This window comes from Podarcis gaigeae (genome assembly GCF_964106915.1).
Source record: "Podarcis gaigeae genome assembly, chromosome: 1".
Taxonomy (NCBI): Eukaryota; Metazoa; Chordata; class Lepidosauria; order Squamata; family Lacertidae; genus Podarcis; species Podarcis gaigeae.
The window spans coordinates 114,588,368-114,606,089 of NC_139678.1; the positions used below are offsets into that span (position 1 = coordinate 114,588,368).

A 17,722-nucleotide genomic window follows, 5' to 3' on the forward strand; every position below is an offset into this window, starting at 1 on the left:
CGGGGGCGGGGATAATCTGAGCATCCTAAAGACAATCTGTATGTTAGGACAGCATCATCTTCCCTATGTGGCTTGCCAGAGGGCATCCAGTAAATTGGTGTCTGAGATTTGAATGAGGGACATGGAATAGTATATTATAGTAGGTAAGAGACAATGAATTGGGAAACCTTATGAAAACAGAATACATAAAAAATGCAGCCATATGTTCCTCTTGATACGAAACCAGTAAAGCCTGATTTAGGGCGCACAGGATACAGCTTTAACCACCAGCAGTGGATTATTTTTTGAATAAAAATAGGGGTCTCCCCTGAGAAATATGTTTGCGAAGGACAAACTTCTGTCATGCTCTTATTTGATCAGAGGCCTTGATTGTAAGGGTTGCCAGACACACCGTGCACAGATGCCCAAAGCATAATGTGATTTGGTTGAGTGTTCACACCTAACCATATTGCGATTGATTCTTAGCCTGTGGATTCATGTGCTCAGTAAAGCATTCTGCACTGTTTATATGAATGTGGGCACATGCATGTTTGGACAGTTTAAAACCCAGAATGAATTAATTTTCCAATGATTTCTTTTTAGAAAATATTAATTGTATTTTTGTAGTATTATTTTTTGCTTTTAGAGTTTTTAGTTGTTATAATTATTATTTAATAACAGTCACTGGTGCTAACTATTTCAAAACATGGTCTTCAAATGATCTATCTGTACAACTTGCAGAGGTGGAACTTATGGCAATTGGGGATTTTCTAGCTTTTTAAAAGAGTTCAAGTTTTCTCATTTGTCTTTTGTACACTTATGCTGATGTAATAGATGTCATATATAATGTTTTGTGCTTGAATGCTTGCTGTTTAAAATTATTACTATTATAATAATCATTATCGTTAAAGTTATTACTACATCATCACTAACCAAGAACTCTACGTGACCTACAAAACATCTTAATCTCTTAGTTGAAGTATTTGAATTCATCTTATTTCATAAAGTAGAAAAAGTAAATGAATTTGTATTTATTATGTTTGTTAATACTAAGGAGCACATTTCTTCCATAAATAAAAGGAGGTGGCCAATTTAAAAGAAAGATGTTTGAATGCATGAAATCTTTGTTGAAATAGCTTTCAAGGGAAGTAAAAAAAAAATCCTCCTGCAAAAGAAAGAATAGAATTGTAGAGTTGTAGTATTTTCCTTTTGTGAAGCGTGTCTCATATTGGCTAAATTATAAGGATATGGATTTAGATTTAATAGTCCACTCTCAACCTATTCATTTATTTTAATAGCCATGAGGTTAGAATAAAAAAGAATCATACAGAAGAAGAGGAATATTTTGAGGTGAAAAGGATCAAGTACTGGACAGTGTTGAACAGTTTTTATTCTTTAGCTGAAGTTCTTTCTCCTGATAAAATATTGAAGAACCTGTAATCTAGTATTGCTAGTATTAATGTGTCATGGCAGAATTGCAAGATAAGAATTTATTTGTTGAATGACATTTTATTTTGAACCACCCTTTGACCATTGGAGGAGCAAAGGTTAAAACATGGGCACTGGATGAAATCTGATCCCTAAGATTTTTTATAAATCACCAGTCTTGTTCAACTCAGCACTAAAAATTGAATCCACCATTTTCTACAGAGTGATACTGCACATCTGAAATGTATCACAAGCATGTGTGTTCTTCATCAAAAGTACACCCATTTGGAAAGCCAAATCATTTTATTGCAAATGGTTGTTTTTGGAGGGGCAGGGGGACAATAATGTAAGGTATGTGTGATGTATGAAATGGCTTTAAAGTTGCATGTTTTTTGGTGACAAGGTAAATTTTACATATATAAGCCTCGCCATGGGCCATGGCAGCTCTTCATCTCAGAAAAGCTTTGTTAAAAACAATGCTATTTGGATGGTGCCTCTCATATTATGTCTTCACACGCACACAGAATAGCTCATCATGTAGAAGACAAGGCTAGAACATTTCTCCATGAAATGCCGGTATCCATATGTTGGGAAATTTTGAAATGGGGCGGTATTGGGAACCTAAAAATGTAGCACAATAATATTAGAGGACCTCCCCCCCAAAGGCCTATCTAGTCCAAAATCCCGTTACCACAGAAGCCAGTCAAATGCCTTTGGGAAGCCCACAATCAGGACATGAGGGTATTGTTTCCCAGAGTACCTCTGGGAATAAGAGCATAGGAAGCTGCCTTATGCTGAATCAGACCATTGGTCCATTTAGCCCAATGTATTCTGTAGTGAATGACAGCAGCTCTCCAAGTTTTCATTCAGGGAATCTTTTATTGGAGGTGCCAGGGACCTTCTGCATGCAAATCATAGGCTCCTCCACTGAGCCGTGTATGTTTCCTTATATGGGGCACACTTAAGAATGGTGGCAACATCCAGAACTCTGCTCTTATTGTTGTTCCTCAAAAGCGGCCAGCTCCTAAACTTTAGAAATAAGGCAGGATCAAATCATTTTGGTGGCCATATTTGTTGCCTGAAGTGCAGCTCTGAAACAAGCCCACCCAACTCTCAACCGCGCAGTGACAAGTTTGAGGCAGCCATTTTGTTCCTGGACTGTGCTTATCCCCAAGACCCAGTTATGTGTGTGGAGAGAAAGGGGAGTGTTTTTCACCATATAAGTCCTACAGTGTGAAGTGGACAGGCATACCAACCTCTTTGAGAACTAGATTGAAGGTGCACTTCTAATTACAATAACAACTTCTAATAGCTGATAATTCCTTTTTGCTCCAGGTAATGGAGATGTATCTTCCATTTTGTGGGATTGCCATATCTAACGCTCAGCTGTTTGCTGCTTCCAGGAAGGAGTATGATAGAAGCAGAGTAAGTGAAAAATTGCAATTTGGGCCACTGCTACTAACTTTTACTTCATATGCTATCTCTGCATGATCACATGATAAAAGGTCAGGTGACTGAAGATAAATCACTATTATTTCTAAAGAAAGCATTGACACTTTGTTGAAAATACACATACATTTAATACACATCACTTTGTTAATCAGTGCATGTATTTTGCCATTGGTTGCATTATTTTGTTCTGCTGCTCAAGAGCGAAGAATATATTGTATGAGTAAAGCTACAATCTTACGTGCTCTTTCATAGGAATAAACACAGTGAAACTTCTGTGAGTAAACATGCTTAGAATTGTAGTGTACATAAATATATTTCCTGTATTCCTGTTCTTCATAGTTTTAGCTTCATATTCAAAGGGTATCTTGCAGCTGCGGATGTTTTTACCTGAATTTTTTATCTACCAGTAGTAATTCTAAAGTAATTCCTTTCCGCTGACATTATGATGCCAACATTTTTTTGAGCTAAATGGTGACCACTAAAAGCTTTACCAGGATGTTACAGTGTGCAACTCATGAGAAAACAATGCACAAGCATTGCAAAGAGCTTTCTTGTGTTCTGTACGACTTGACTATTGTAGAAAAAAAATTAGTCATTATTTTTGACATTTCAGTGTGAGTCTTTGATTCCCCCCTCCCCCCTCCTGAATCTTGTCAGTGACATTTGTGAGGAAATCGGGAGGCCAGGGGTTAGGGATCTGGCACATATTCAGGAGAGCAACAGGACACAACTTTATTGCAACTTTACACATCAAATAGTTTGGCATGTAAGGCTAGGGATAGATCTTGGCAAAAAGAACCTGTGTGTCTGAGGAAAGTCTGGGAGGAAGTACGCTACAAATAGAGTCCTAATGCAATCAATTCCATTAATTGGTATAGATAAAGGCATACATGAAAAGCTGAAGTGGCCTTTTATCCTGGTCCCATTGAGAAAACAAGAAAACGAAAAGACTGATTTCTGTGATCTTTTACAGGGACATTTGCCCGTTGCTGTTTTGGGCACCTAAATTTAATTTAGAAGGAGTAAGCCCATATTACAAAGTCAGTAAGTTATACAGTAACTGGTAGGGTACTTTTAGAACTCTTGTTTGGGGGAAATTGTCCAATAATTTATTCGAATTGTAATAGCTGTCCCTCCCATGTATATAGGCCTTGCTGGAGGTGGTTAATGATCTATTTGAAGAACAGACAGACCTAGAGAAAATTGTGAAGAAGATTATGCACCGAGCCCAAACTCTACTAAAGTGTGACCGCTGCTCGGTATTGCTGCTCGAAGACATTGAGTCTCCAGTAAGTGGTGTTTCAGATTTCAGCTCTAATGTATTGCTGTTAAGATGACTTCTTTTAGCTGATAAATAACTGTTGAATGCTGTTAGGTTACTACTCTGCAAATTCTCTTGCAAGATACAACAACAGAGTAAAATGTTTCCCTTTGTACAGGGGTCACACATTTTTGGCTGCCCTTGCCAAAGAATTTAGTTTCTAGTTCTGCTGCTTTCCCCCCACAGGGATGCCAACTTGAACAAAATATTGGGGGGGGGGGGCAGCGCAGGTTAGCCCTGCTCGACATAATCGATCTCATCATGTGGTGCACACACACCATTTGAATGGCAATGCCCATCAACTTGGGGGAGGGCTCAAATATTTTATCTGGGGAGGCCGAAGACCCCACGGCCCCAAGGAGTTGACTCCTCTGTTCCTCCATGAAGGCTGTGAGTGAGGGAATGAGTGTCCTATTGGGCATTGCTGCCTGAAGATAAATGGAGCGAGTTTGGGCAGTGGTGCCCAATGCAGCCCTCTGTTTATGATTTATTGAGAGAAACGTCAGGGGCGAATATGAAACTGATGTGTGTTGCTGTCCTGTGGTATTCCTTGCACCTGCAGGAAGCAGCAGTCAATGCTTCCCTCATTTGGGGGGGGGGGTGGAGATCGGTAGGGTATTTTTGAGCAGTAGCAGTCAGTGTTTCCCCTGCCACTGGTCTTTCCTGCTCCAAACAGAAAAAGCCACCGGTTGGCAATTTGACACTGCTTCATCACATAGCTGCCAAACAATCTGCAACTTTTCTCCCAGCTGTAGAGTCGTACCTAGGGGTTGGCGAAATCAGCTTCTGCTGTGGATGCAAAAATAACCTATTAGGCATTTGGGTCCTCCGTGACCCCTGGAGTTCTTTTTTATCTTCTCTCTGTGTTTTTTGGGGGGGGGGGGAATGTGTCTCTGTCACATCTTGAAGATGAGTGATAATTCCCCCCTTCCTTGCCCCACACCCCCTTTGGTTCCTTATGTAACACAGTGCATCTCTTCTGATCACATTTTCTATTTTTAAAAGAAGTATTTTCATTATTTTATCTTCATCTTAACATTTGAATTATATCAGGATGAGTATAACTACACCACTGAAACATAGTTGTTTAAGAGTGGCTCCCTCTTCCCAGAGGATCCTGGCAACAGTAATGGACTAGGAGGGCATCTGGCTAAGAATTATCAGCACCCTTACCAAATTTCAGTTTCCAGACCTTTGAGGAAGCCATGACAGTGGAACTGCCATAAGACCAGTATACATTTGTAGTACAGATATGCCCAGAGTGACCGTTTCGTAACCTTGAATTTTGTACAGTGCAGTTTACTAATTCCTCACTTGAAAATTTGACAAGGGTGGAAAATCACATGCCTCTAAAAAAAAAAAATCCCCTTGGTATACTTTATTTGATAGGATATGACTCATTGCTGATCAAAGTGGTTGGCCTATGCTGGCTTATTCTATTGGCCTGTGCTTCTGTCTGGTCTCATATGCTTATTGCCGCTCTTAACAAGATTCTGAATACTCTAGGGAGACCCTTAGGTGACATAAACACCAGTGTATAAATAGCAGTAGTCGTCCTAACTTATACCCATAGATAGCTCCCTGTAGCCAGTAAATAAGGCAGAAACACATTCTCCTAATGATGTAGTTCATGCTTGGGCAAGTAGGAACAAGACTTCATGAAAGGGAAAGGTGCAGGGGCTTGCTTACATTCACGATTGCAAGTACGTGTTCATGTTGTGCCTTTGCACACATGGTGAGAAGCTGACTTTGTGGTATTTTAAGTGCACATTCAGACTGCTGTCATTCTGTCTTAACATGTTGGGCACGTTAAGTCTAAATGTGCATATAATAAAATATATTTCATAAATCATTCTCAGTTAAGTCCCAGCATCTTAATCTTAAAGCAGGCAGATCTTCAGAGACTGACACACATGCTTGTCTGCTTCTTTCTCCAGTTTTGTGTTCCCAAATTCTTCTGCTCTTGCTCTCACCCAGTCTGCACGAAGACCTTGGGGATACCAGGTCACTAACTTAGTCAGGAGCTCAAGCCAGGCAACCAGGCCAAGCTGAATTGTTTGATTCTCACATCAGACACCAAAATAACAGAGCATTCTCCAGACATTCCTGTGAGATTTACTCTGGTTCACCAAAATGGCGTGTCCCTTTGCTTTCATTGGAGACTTTGGTTTGTCTGTTAAATCTTAGGTAGGTGGCGCAGAGAAATGGCATGCAACCTTTCCTCTGTTACCAAGTCCCTAAATGCTCCCCCCGCCTTCATTGCTGCTAGGAGCAATGGTAACAGAAATAACAGCACCCAAGACAGAGAGTGCTTTTTCTCACTCCTCCTTATGGTGTTTTGAGCTATCATCACTGTTTATAACAGTGACTGCAACAAACTCCCCGCCCCCACCCCTTACCCTGTGACGATTGCTACAGGAACTGCCCTGCTTTCTCTGCCTGAAAGTGTGATTTATGATTGATTGGTGCTCTGAATCAGCATATCAGTCACTTACCCACTAGTGCTGTGACATTTGGTTAAAACACAAGTATGTGGAAGCAACCGAAGGATTGCTGGAGGTGGCTGTCAGAAGATAGATGGGGTATTACCGAGACAAACTAGGCAGCAAGCTTCACTTTGTATTGACAAGTGCTGGAATCGTGAGATGTGTAAGAAGCAAGGTGAATGTTGTATGTACTGCTTTGTAAATGTATTACTGTTCTTCAAGAAACAGACAGTACTGAGGAGACCATCTGACAATGTCTTTTAGGCATAGAAGTTACTGCTAAGCAATTGGTTGGTGTTCAGATCCCTGTTGCCTGTGGTGGTTTCATTATAGTTTGGAGCTACTAGTTTCAGTTGGACTCTTGTCACTCTTATTATATAAGAATATAGGCTTCTTGTCTGCTATTTTGACTGCTGCCGAAAAATGATTGCATGGCAGGGAATATTACTCTACTAGCATAATGATTATCTTCCTGATGTTGAAGAGTAAGCTGGCACTGTGAAAGTTTATAATCTGAATTTTCTCACCAGAGTTTTTATTTATTTATTTCATACACTTTTAACTTTGCACCTGCAGTAGCCTTCTTCAGTGTTAGAACTGGCAAAATCCTAAATATCTGATTCTTTAAAAGTCACCCCATATCTCTTTTTTACGTGAAGGCAAGGAACACGTTTATGTGACAGTGTGGATAAATTTGACTCTAATGTTAATGCATTATGGAGCATTACACTGAGCTGAACCTTTGGCCCATCTAGGTAATTTGCATAACCCTCAAGTGAAATTTCCCTCATCCATATGACCATTGGCCATGCTGGCTGGGACTGATGGGAACTGGAGTCCCACAACACTGGGAGGGCCACAGGTTCGCCATCCCTGGTCTACTCCAATAATCTTAAAACTTTCCAGACTTGGGGTAAACCTTAATTTTACTTATTTATTGGTATTTCATAATTTAATACCACCAAAAAAAACCCCTAATAAGTATACACTTCTTCATTTTTATACCCTAGTTTTGTATGGTAGCAGTGCTTCTGCTGAGAACTTAGGTCAGGTGGCAAGCCGCTAATGGGTCTCTTAACTAACAGTGAGTTTCCAAGGCAAGGGCTTGCTGCCAAACCTAATTCTGGACCAGGGTTTCCCAAACTTGGTTCTCCCATCATCTGCTAGCTAGGGATGAACAAAATAAGAATTACTTACAAAAACATGGTTGGGGAAAAACAAGGAAAATATTCAACATGCTTCACCATGAGAGCCATTAAAGTGAAAAAGAATGCTATGGAGGTAAACTTTGTGATCTGGAGTTGTGACTCTAATCTATATGAGCAATCATTTTGCAGTCAATGAGTTTTGCATTTACTCAGCATTATTTAATTGGGGAAAGTGGGCTCTATGCAGTGAGCATAGTTAGTTGCTTTGTGGCTACTGTTTTATCACTTGAACATGTGTTTTTTCACTGTTGTGTTTTTAAAAAGTCTGGGGGGGGGGGTATCAGAGACTCATATGTATTTGTTTTACCATGACAGGTAGTGAAATTCACCAAATCCTTCGAGTTGATGTCGCCAAAATGCAGTGCAGATACAGAGAATAGGTTAGATCTCATGTTTTATATTGCAATGGATTATGTTTTAATGAATAATAATTTATTGTTGGACTGTCTATGAATAGCTGTTTTATAAAAGTGATTCCCCTCCCCCCCACAAAGGCCTGAATTTAATATCTTTTCAATTCAATTAGATTATTTCACAATTTCTTACATGTTGCACAAAATTAGCAGGACTTCCCTTCCTCCATCTTGTGCTGTTTCTTTTAAGTAACTGCATTTTACAATATGCTGTACCAGAGAAAATAATACTTTTCTCAGATGGTGCAGGTATAGGTTTAGTGCCTGCATAAACTGCAAGAAGTTATGGTAACCAGTAGACCTGGTGATGCGAGACAATGGATTATTGTGATCAGGTTACCTCTCTCAAGAAGAGTTGCTACTAATGCAGCAACCTAAGTTGATGGAAAACTTTTTGTGCCACCAACACTATGTGTCTTATTCAAAGTAAGGAGCTTACAGTACACCGAAAGTACAAACCTGATTGCTAAGTATGTTCAACATAGATTGACTCTCCTCCAAATTCAGATGAACCACCTTCTAAAAACAGGGTTTCCAAACTTGGGTCTCTAGTTGTTTGGGGACTACAGTTCCCATCATCCCTGACCATAGTTCCTATTAACTATGGATAATGGGAGTTGTAGTCCAGCAACAGCTGGAGACCCAAGTTTTGGAAACCTGAATCTAAAAGAAACTCTCATTTGATAGAACATCTCTAGAGCAAGAGTAGCCAACATGGTGCCTTCCAGAAGTTTTGGGTTCCAACTCCTATCAGCATGGTCAGGGGTGATAGGATCTGTAATCCACAGCATCTGGATGGAATCAGTTGCAGCAGTAAGCAAGTAGCGATAAGCACAAATTTGCTTGAGGTTTAGGCAGCCTACTGTTTGAACCCTCACTTGAATTATTTCTTGTTTTGTTAACTTGGATGCATTTTGCTGCTCCTAAAACCTGTCACACATAATCTAGTACTGATTTCATCCCCTTGTCATATAATAATGTCAAGATCTTAATTGATGCTGTGCGCTTTAAATCTCTGCCTGCTTCATGATGGATTTTGCAAGATACACAATTATGAGCTCTGTGCTTTGGTAATTGGAACCTTGCCCTCAAAGGCTCTTTTCCCCTCAGTGTTCCTGAAGCTGCTGAAATAAACTGAAAACATTTAACAAGATGCTGCATTTCTGCACCTTTACACATTTAGATGTTATACTGCTATCAAAGCATGTATTGTATAACTTTATTATTTGAACTGAAAACCATGTGAGTGAGATTTTTCTAAGACTTGCTGTCCTGTTTTCTTTTAAAGTAAGTTTTATTTATAAAACTTTTTCCTTTTAAACAGAGAACATCAGTTCTATGGAGAATTATGCAGCTAGCTAAAAATTATTCCCTTTTCTGTGGCGGATAGATCCAGCTGCTTTGTTGCTGATCCATTTCTCTTTTGTCTCAGTATGCTCTGCTCTGAGACTGATAGTCATGGTATTTTATTCAAAACAGTTAGAAAATTTATGTTGCTTTCCTTCAGTTTTTTTAAATTTTATTTTTACTTTTAACTTACAAAATTAGCTGAATATGATGTTGCTTATTCATCCCCCTGTTCATATGATGGCTCATATCTTAGGCTTTTACTGAAGTTTTGACTGTAAACAGAGATTTCTTTGAGGATGTCGTCATGAAGCCTCCCATTCAGTCACTCACATGCAAATTAAGCCAAAATACTTGGAATGAGTTCTGATTTGTTCCATTGAAGAGTTGATGCAAATTGAGTTAGATCCAGACACTTCACCTTAATTTGGTTGTGAATTGAGCGGCTTGTGTTACGTTGCTAAAAAAGTAATCTATGTAACAGCCTTGAATGTGATTTTGAAATGGCATTAAATGAATGGAAGAGTTATTCTGTACCATAGTAATACAGTGGAACCTTGGTTTTCGAGTGTCTTGGAAGCCGAACGTTTTGGTTTTTGAATGCTGAAAACCTGGAAGTAATTGCTTCCGTTTTCGAACGCACCTCAGAAGTAGAACGGCTTCCGAGGTGCGTTTCTCAATTTTCTCCATTGAAATTGACGACCACCCATTGCGCCTCGGTTGTCAAACGTTTTGGAAGTCGAATGGTCTTCTGGAACGGATTATGTTTGACAACCAAGGTTCCACTGTACACTCCAATTAGAATTCTAAGCATTCTGCATTGACTTAAAATAGGGATGCAGAACCTGTGTGTTCCAATCCCCATCATCGCCTTCAATTATAAGGAAGATGGAGAAAGTGTCCTCTAAGAATGCCAGCTCTATGAGATAAATGTCTGCGCTACCCTGGTAGCATGCTAGAGTCTGCAGTGTTCATCCATCTGGATTCTTTAAATATTACTTCACTCTATAAATGTTGAGGTTGCTCTTTATTTTTACGCAACCTTGGCAGTGAAGCATTATTTAAAACACTGGGGGTTCACTCCAATTCTATGTTGCTGCATGCCGCCTCCATGGCAGCCATTGTGATTGGTGCCCCCAGCACTCTTAAAATGTTCTTACTAGTCCAAAAAGGGTGGCAACCCCTGCTCTACTGTCTACGTTGGTTTACAATTCTCATTCTCAAGACTCAATACTAAGTGTTTATATATAGACCTTTCAAAGTTCTAAATAACCATGAGAAGAAACTGCTTCTTTGAGTTCCCCTGCAATTAGATGTTTTCAGCAATGGAATCTGTCATTTTGAACAGTCTCCCATGAGAAATTTACCAGGTCCCTTTGCGGTCAGTTTGGATGATATCTTTTGGCCTGTCGTGTGGAGGAGAGCGAGAGCACACTGCCCCCCCCGGTGTAGCAGTCTCCACCCTCACATTGCATGTTCACATGGGGGACAGCATGTCAGGACCTTTTTTTCGAGGGGGTCAACTGCATAAGTAAGGGACATAGAGTTGGAGGCACAGAACAGGTGTAAGGTGTTGGGGGACAGAGCTTGGTGTACAATGCAATCTGCCTCAGGCCTTCTTATCTAGCATGATGCCCCCAAGTTCAATGGAAGATGCTGTCCTTCAGGATTCAGCTGCCAACCTCGTCAGCTTGTGTATGTGGAATGGAGAGGTGCCATCTTGCCCTTCACTCCAGAGAGCAGAATATTTTAGGCCGGCCACCTTGGGCCACCTTCATATATGCTGCGAGGAAGATGAACGGACCAGTGCTTGGCTGCACCACTCCAAATATATCATCCAAACTGACCCAGGTTTATTTCAGCAAACCTTTCCTGGGATTTATCTTTCAGGATCTGTCTGTTGCTGTTAATTGAGTTCTGTCTGCTTTTTTACATAACCACATCTATTTTACTGTTACCTTTTAGCATATTTATTGAAATTTCCCTGTTTAGCCGCTTTGATCACATCCTTCATTTCTCTAAAAAAATAAATAAATACTGGAAATAAGCATATAAATAAAACGGATGTATTATTCTGTACCTAATGCCATTGAGCTGCTCTGAATTTTTATAGGTAATCCTGATATAAGGCTATGCTTTCCAGACTTATGAAGATGGGCTTTCAAGCAACAGTGACTATACCCTTTTCTTCCTCTGCTCTGCCTTTATGATAGCTTCAAAGACAGTTTGGAGAAACCGTCTTCATCTTATTCAGACTGGCTAGTAAATAATAGTATTGCTGAACTCGTAGCTTCCACGGGCCTCCCAGTGAACATCAGCGATGCTTATCAAGATCCTCGCTTTGATGCAGAAGTAAGGCATCCTCTACCTACATAATTACACACCTCTGTATTATCTTAAATTGCAAAATCTTAGCTACTTCTATTATATCCGATGCGTTCCGTTGTGATCTGAATCATGTTTATAAATTGCTCTGCCGGCTCAGTGTTCATTTTATCAACGGATCAGATGCTGACATAACCATATTCAGGACACAACCACTCTCCCTCTTCTGAATTAACTTTATTCCATTAGGTTTAGTCATTTATGTGGTAATAGCTGCAAACTTGCAACCAGATCATTGGATAGTTAATTCAAATCTTTCTGCTCCCACCCTCACTTCTTTTCAGCCCTCCTTTTCTCTATAGGATTAGTAAGATCAGAACCAGCAATGAAAATAGAAACCGGGGCTCCCCACATTCTCATTAGTTGCAATATCCTACATGCCTTTAGCCCATAGTTCCCAGCCCACCAAACCAGCCTGTCTTCCCACTTTCTTCCTACCAATAATAGCATACAGCCCCTCCTCTCTTATGTCCCTAGCTTTCTCCCAGTCCTGCTTTCTAGAGATGGGGTGGGCCGAGTCACAGCAAATGTGAGTGTCCAGGCTAAGATTGAAAAGAGCAAAAATCAGGGTTGGCACAGCCCCACAGGTGCCTTCCTTGATTCTGTTGGTTTAAACCCCATTCCTCCTCCACTCACTACTCTGCCCCTGTCCCTCAAGGGGCACTCACCCCTTAAGGAAGGTGGGAGAGGCTCTCCTCCTTCCCCTGATAGTTTCAGATGTGAAGATGCTGCAGTGTGTATGCTGGCAGTATCTTCACTTTCGAAACAACTGGAAGGAGGAGAAAATGCACAGCAGGCCTCTCCCATGTGGGAGCCATTTCCACTATCTCTTAGCCCAGCCTGGCCCTCAAAGTGAGTGTTCTCCCCACACCCCCATGTTGGGCAGTGGGAATCAGGCCCCCTTTGAATATTTGAATCGGAGACTGGAAGGGGTCGAACAGTTTCGGGCAAGCAATCTTACGTTAGTCCTTTTACCATGCCTCTGCATTTCATCAACTCCATGTGTCTACCAGCCACCTTTTCTTCAGACTACTGCTTTTGAGGCCACAATTTACTTTTTACCAATTCCTTCAGCCACCCTGTCTTGAGCAGCCTTCCTAATACTCCTTCCACCCTCTCCTCCACTATAGAGCTTTTCAGAATCTTTAGTTCTGTGAGGTTTACTCAGAGCTTTCCCATTCTGATCCATTCCTGCTGTCCCAGTTCCACTTTTCCTGTACCCTTTCCCCCAATCCTCATTTTCCATTCCTTCATTGAGTCTCTCTTTTCTTAACTCTGTTGGAATACCTGCACTCTTCCTTTAACATGCTTGCCTCTGGGCTTCCTGCCTATTGCTTTCTCTGCTTTAAGGATTTTTTTTTCCAACTCCCAGACTGCACTTGTGTGAAGTTTTAATACCATACAAACTAACAACTTCCCCTTGCCTCATAGAAGGTGGACTGCAAACTACTTCAGTTCCTAGAACAGGAGTGTCCAACCTTTTGGGGCATGGGGACACATTTGTTGTCCACACCACAACATTCTCATTTCACAGAATAAAAACTTGCTGATACCCAGGCTCCCCCCAAAGAAGGCAGAAAGGACCTACAACTCCCCCCCCCCCAAAAAAAACCCCCACAGACAATAAAAATCAGACACCACCCACCAAAAAACAGACATTCCAAATGTCAAAAAGTAGCCTCCCCCAAAGACCTCAATTCTAAAAATGTAAACATTGAGTGGTTTAACATGGGGGAGGGGGTCTGATTGCCCGTGGGCACCATGTTGATAACCCCAATCTGAGAATAACTAAATTTCCTAAGCCGTTGCACTTGTCAGAGGCTTAAGTATCACAACTGCAGTGCAATCGAGATTGCTGGAAGGAGAGAATTAGGTAAATAAAATAAAACACAGGGCATACTCAGAGCAGCCCCAGTATTGTTAGAGTCAACATGTGACTGCAGTCAGCATCCAATAGTGTGCTTTACAAAACAACAACAACAAGACTGCTTGGCTGTTATTGAAAACTCTTTCCACATTTATTAACTTACAAATTTATTCTTCCTCTTTAGACTTGATCTTTAGATTTTGGAGAACCATGTAAAGTATTCAAAATCTAATAAAGTGTATGTTAACAAGAGATGTGCTCTGCTTCAAATGATAGTTTTTAGATAAATAGGTTTTGTAGCATACTTCAGAAAGAATATTCTGAGATGTACGCTTGCGATGATTTATACTGAAAGGCATAAAATCTGAGGGGAAAGTCAAATTTTAAAATAGTGCAGGGAATTAGATGGAGACATCATAGTGCCCTAGAGCCACTGTAGGTAATATTTTTGTATATTATTCATCCTCCACAAAGCTCAGAACAGTGTACACGGTGCTATTCCAACTGAAGCTGTATTTTACAGAGTTTTCTGTTCATAGGAAACCGGTCAAGAAATGCCTTCTAGGTCATCACAGTCATGTTTTAAAAAACCAATATATTTCAGATAAACTCCCTGGACTAATTTACAGTGGAAATAGTGGGTTTTAATTTATTCAGCTTTTCAGAAATACAGTTAATGCCAAATCATATGCAGAAGGAAGACCTGCCATACTCTTAAGTAAAAAGGGTGAACTTTCTCCCTCTCCAGATCTGGCTCAGCCTATCCAGCAGTACAGCTCTGTGATCTTTAACCCCATCATGCACTAACTAGCAGTCATGCATGTGCCTGCAATCTCGCCCAGATCTGGATCCTTCTATATATTTGGACAATTTCCCATATAGGCTAATGTAAGGGTCAAGGGTTGAAATCCTGCTCACTTTGAGCTTGGAAGTAGTACAGTCTGTATACATGTACTGTATTTGAATTTCAATTGGTTTATAGTAATGCAACCTTTTGAGCATATCACTTGCTAGACGTGTTGGACAAATGCTAAGTCATATGCCATGCTAGTCACTAATTGTATTGTTTTCATGTCCTAGGCTGACCAGATTTCTGGCTTTCATATAAGATCTGTTCTCTGTGTGCCTATATGGAATAGCAGTCACCAAATAATTGGTAAGATATCACTCAATAATGACTAATGTGGTTGTGCTGTTAAACTTCAGAACTCCCTCCTTAGAGAAGCTACATTGGCTGGCTTCTTACTTGTTGGCTTTCAGCCTGCAGTTGTAGACTTTCTTGTTCAAACAGGCTTTTGGTAAGTGACTCTTTTTAAGGAACGAGATGGTGCTTTGATGTTTTTATTGTAACGATCTACATGTTTTAATAGATATAATGTTTGTTTGTTTGTTTGTTTTTTATTGCTCCCCTCCCCTCTATATTTTTAGCTGTTTCTAGTTTAGCTGTAAAATACTGAGATATGCTCACTATATAATGTGTTGACCTTAAGATTCGTAGGATGCAGGATTTAAGGCAGCACAGCTAACAGCCTAATTAATTAAGCCAATGTGACCAGGCATAGGAGATAGTTTCCCCCATTTGGTTTAGCTGACGCATACAGTTTTGATAAATAAGCCAGTAACTACTACAATACAAGGAGCTATGAATTAATGTATAAAATGAACTATGTTTGCTAACTTTCCGCAGGAGTAGCTCAAGTGCTGAATAGGCTTGATGGGAAACCGTTCGATGATGCCGACCAGCGACTCTTTGAGGTGAGAAATGTTATGTTTGCAGCAGGGACTTCTACTTGAGTGGTACAGGTAATGGACACAATCCAGCTTTGACACTGATGTTTATTTGTTTCAGCAGGGCTGAAGTATTTGCTTGCTTTAAGGCTTCAGCCCCTGCACATTTACTTGAGATTGCGCTCCACTGAACACTCTGGGAGTTGCTTCTCAACAAATTTATATAGGTTTGGATTGCAATGCTCCTGTTCATAACAACAGGATTTGCTAAACTTAGGCTGGAATACAGCATATGTATTTCTGCAAGTGGAGTCTCCTTTACACTTGTGTTGTACGCAAAAAGGCATGTTCGTACCGCGCTTATTTTACATATACTCCTAAATGAATACCAGTGAAAGTACTAGAATGGATTTTCTTCTAAGGGTGGCTAGGCTGCATTCTGAGAATTATTAATCCTGAGAAAGAGCCTAGTAACAACTTCCAGACTTTCTCAGTCTTATTGCAACTCCACCAAGTATGGAAACTATCAGTATTAGTAACATTTCCAGCATTTCTCACAGTAACTATTATATATTTTCACCAGATGAGACGGAGCTTTAAAGGACCTTTGTAATGGCTTTCCTTCAGTTTTCTACATGGAGAGGCCGCAGGGCCTTTTGTAAAAATGAAGTGCCAAACAGAATCTGAAATATCAATTCCCAAAGTATTATTCCATTTGGTTTGAAAATTACTGCTTTCAATTCCCACTCTGTAGCTTTTAAGAGCATGATAGATCTAAAACAAGAACCCTTTCCATTTCTTCCTCTACAGTTTCTTCACCTCAAATAGTAGTAATTCAGACAGAGATGTTTTTGCTTCCATCATCCCAGGTCTAAAATTGTAGGCTAGAAAATGTTTCAGTTGATAGTTCTGAATCCAGGATGGAGAATTACCTCCAAAAATAGTTGTAATTTGAGAATAACTAATCAGATAGAATTGGTTAATTTCAAACTACTCTGGACCTAAAAACTTGTATATATAGGAACGTAGAAAGTTGCGTCATGCTGAATCAGATCGTTGGTCCATCTGTCTTGTTATTATCCATAGTGCTTTGCAGTAGATCTCCAGAGCCATAGCTTTGTGGTAACAGAGATGCTTTGTACAGTGGTGCCTCGCAAGACGAAAAGAATCCGTTCCGCGAGTCTCTTCGTCTTGCGGTTTTTTCGTCTTGTGAAGCAAGCCCATTAGGGGATTAGCGCTATTAGCGGTTTAGCGGGTTTAGCGGATCAGCTGATAAGCGGCTTAGTGGATCAGCTGATAAGCGGCTTAGCGGCTTGGGGAAAAGGGGGGGGGAAGGAAAAAAAAACCCGCAGGAACTCGCAAGACATTTTCGTCTTGCGAAGCAAGCCCATAAGAAATTTGTTTTGCAAAGCACCTCCAAAATGGAAAACCCTTTCGTCTAGCGGGTTTTCCGTCTTGCGGGGCACCACTGTATATGAATTGACCATGTGCTGCATACTAGTGTTGGCTGCTGCTAGCCGCACTGCTTCAACTGATAATGTGTATTTTTTGCAGTAGTGCATCAGCCTTTTAGACTAATGGGTAGTTCTCAACTGTCTCACATAATACTGACAGAATTCCACAGGCTATAAGTGAATTTATACATAACACTAACCCATATCTTTGTTTCTCCTGGGGGAGGGGGGACATATAGATCACCTGTGTGGGGTGATTGATAAAAGAATGTGCTGAATGCCTACATCCAGAATTGCAGGACAAGTAAACTCATGTAAGAGAGAGAGAGAGAGACCCATCAGCAGAGTCTTAAAACACAGAATCATGCAGCGCAGTAGGGATGTTAGACCTTTTAAATTCTAGCTGCTTACAGTGCTTTCCCTCTCTGTCCCTCTTGCAGTGAACAAGTACGTTTAAATGCTTAGTAAGTTTACATGCTTTACTTACAAACTCTAAAGGCCAGATTCATGCATTATTCCATACAGTAAACACAGGCAGAAATCTTGGCATACAAAATATAGTGTAATAACTATAAATAAGTATGTATTCTGAACTTGTAGTGAGCAAGCTCAGGCGCATCCTATCTCACTGAGTTCACAGGGTGAAAGGAGAAT

The 17,722-nt window shown here is 40.4% G+C and overlaps 1 protein-coding gene across 12 annotated transcripts in view; it reads left to right on the plus strand.

Annotated features, from left to right (window-relative positions):
* PDE11A (phosphodiesterase 11A) overlaps window positions 1-17,722 on the plus strand; it is a 154,768-nt gene that overhangs the window by 56,200 nt on the left and 80,846 nt on the right. For 8 of the 12 annotated variants that reach the window (XR_014557104.1, XM_083706742.1, XM_083706738.1 and 5 more), the window contains exons 3-8: window positions 2,743-2,832; window positions 4,008-4,148; window positions 8,190-8,254; window positions 11,848-11,986; window positions 14,967-15,042; window positions 15,574-15,641. Coding sequence is in view for 11 of the 12 variants with exons in the window: in XM_083706742.1 (XP_083562868.1) it covers window positions 2,743-2,832; window positions 4,008-4,148; window positions 8,190-8,254; window positions 11,848-11,986; window positions 14,967-15,042; window positions 15,574-15,641 (579 nt within the window). In the remaining variant the exon portion in view is untranslated. Of the gene's footprint in view, window positions 1-1,521; window positions 1,759-1,786; window positions 2,344-2,478; window positions 2,686-2,742; window positions 2,833-4,007; window positions 4,149-6,691; window positions 6,842-8,189; window positions 8,255-11,847; window positions 11,987-14,966; window positions 15,043-15,573; window positions 15,642-17,722 lie in introns of those variants that run through there. The other 4 variants (XM_083706739.1, XM_083706748.1, XM_083706741.1 and 1 more) reach the window with 4 other exon arrangements.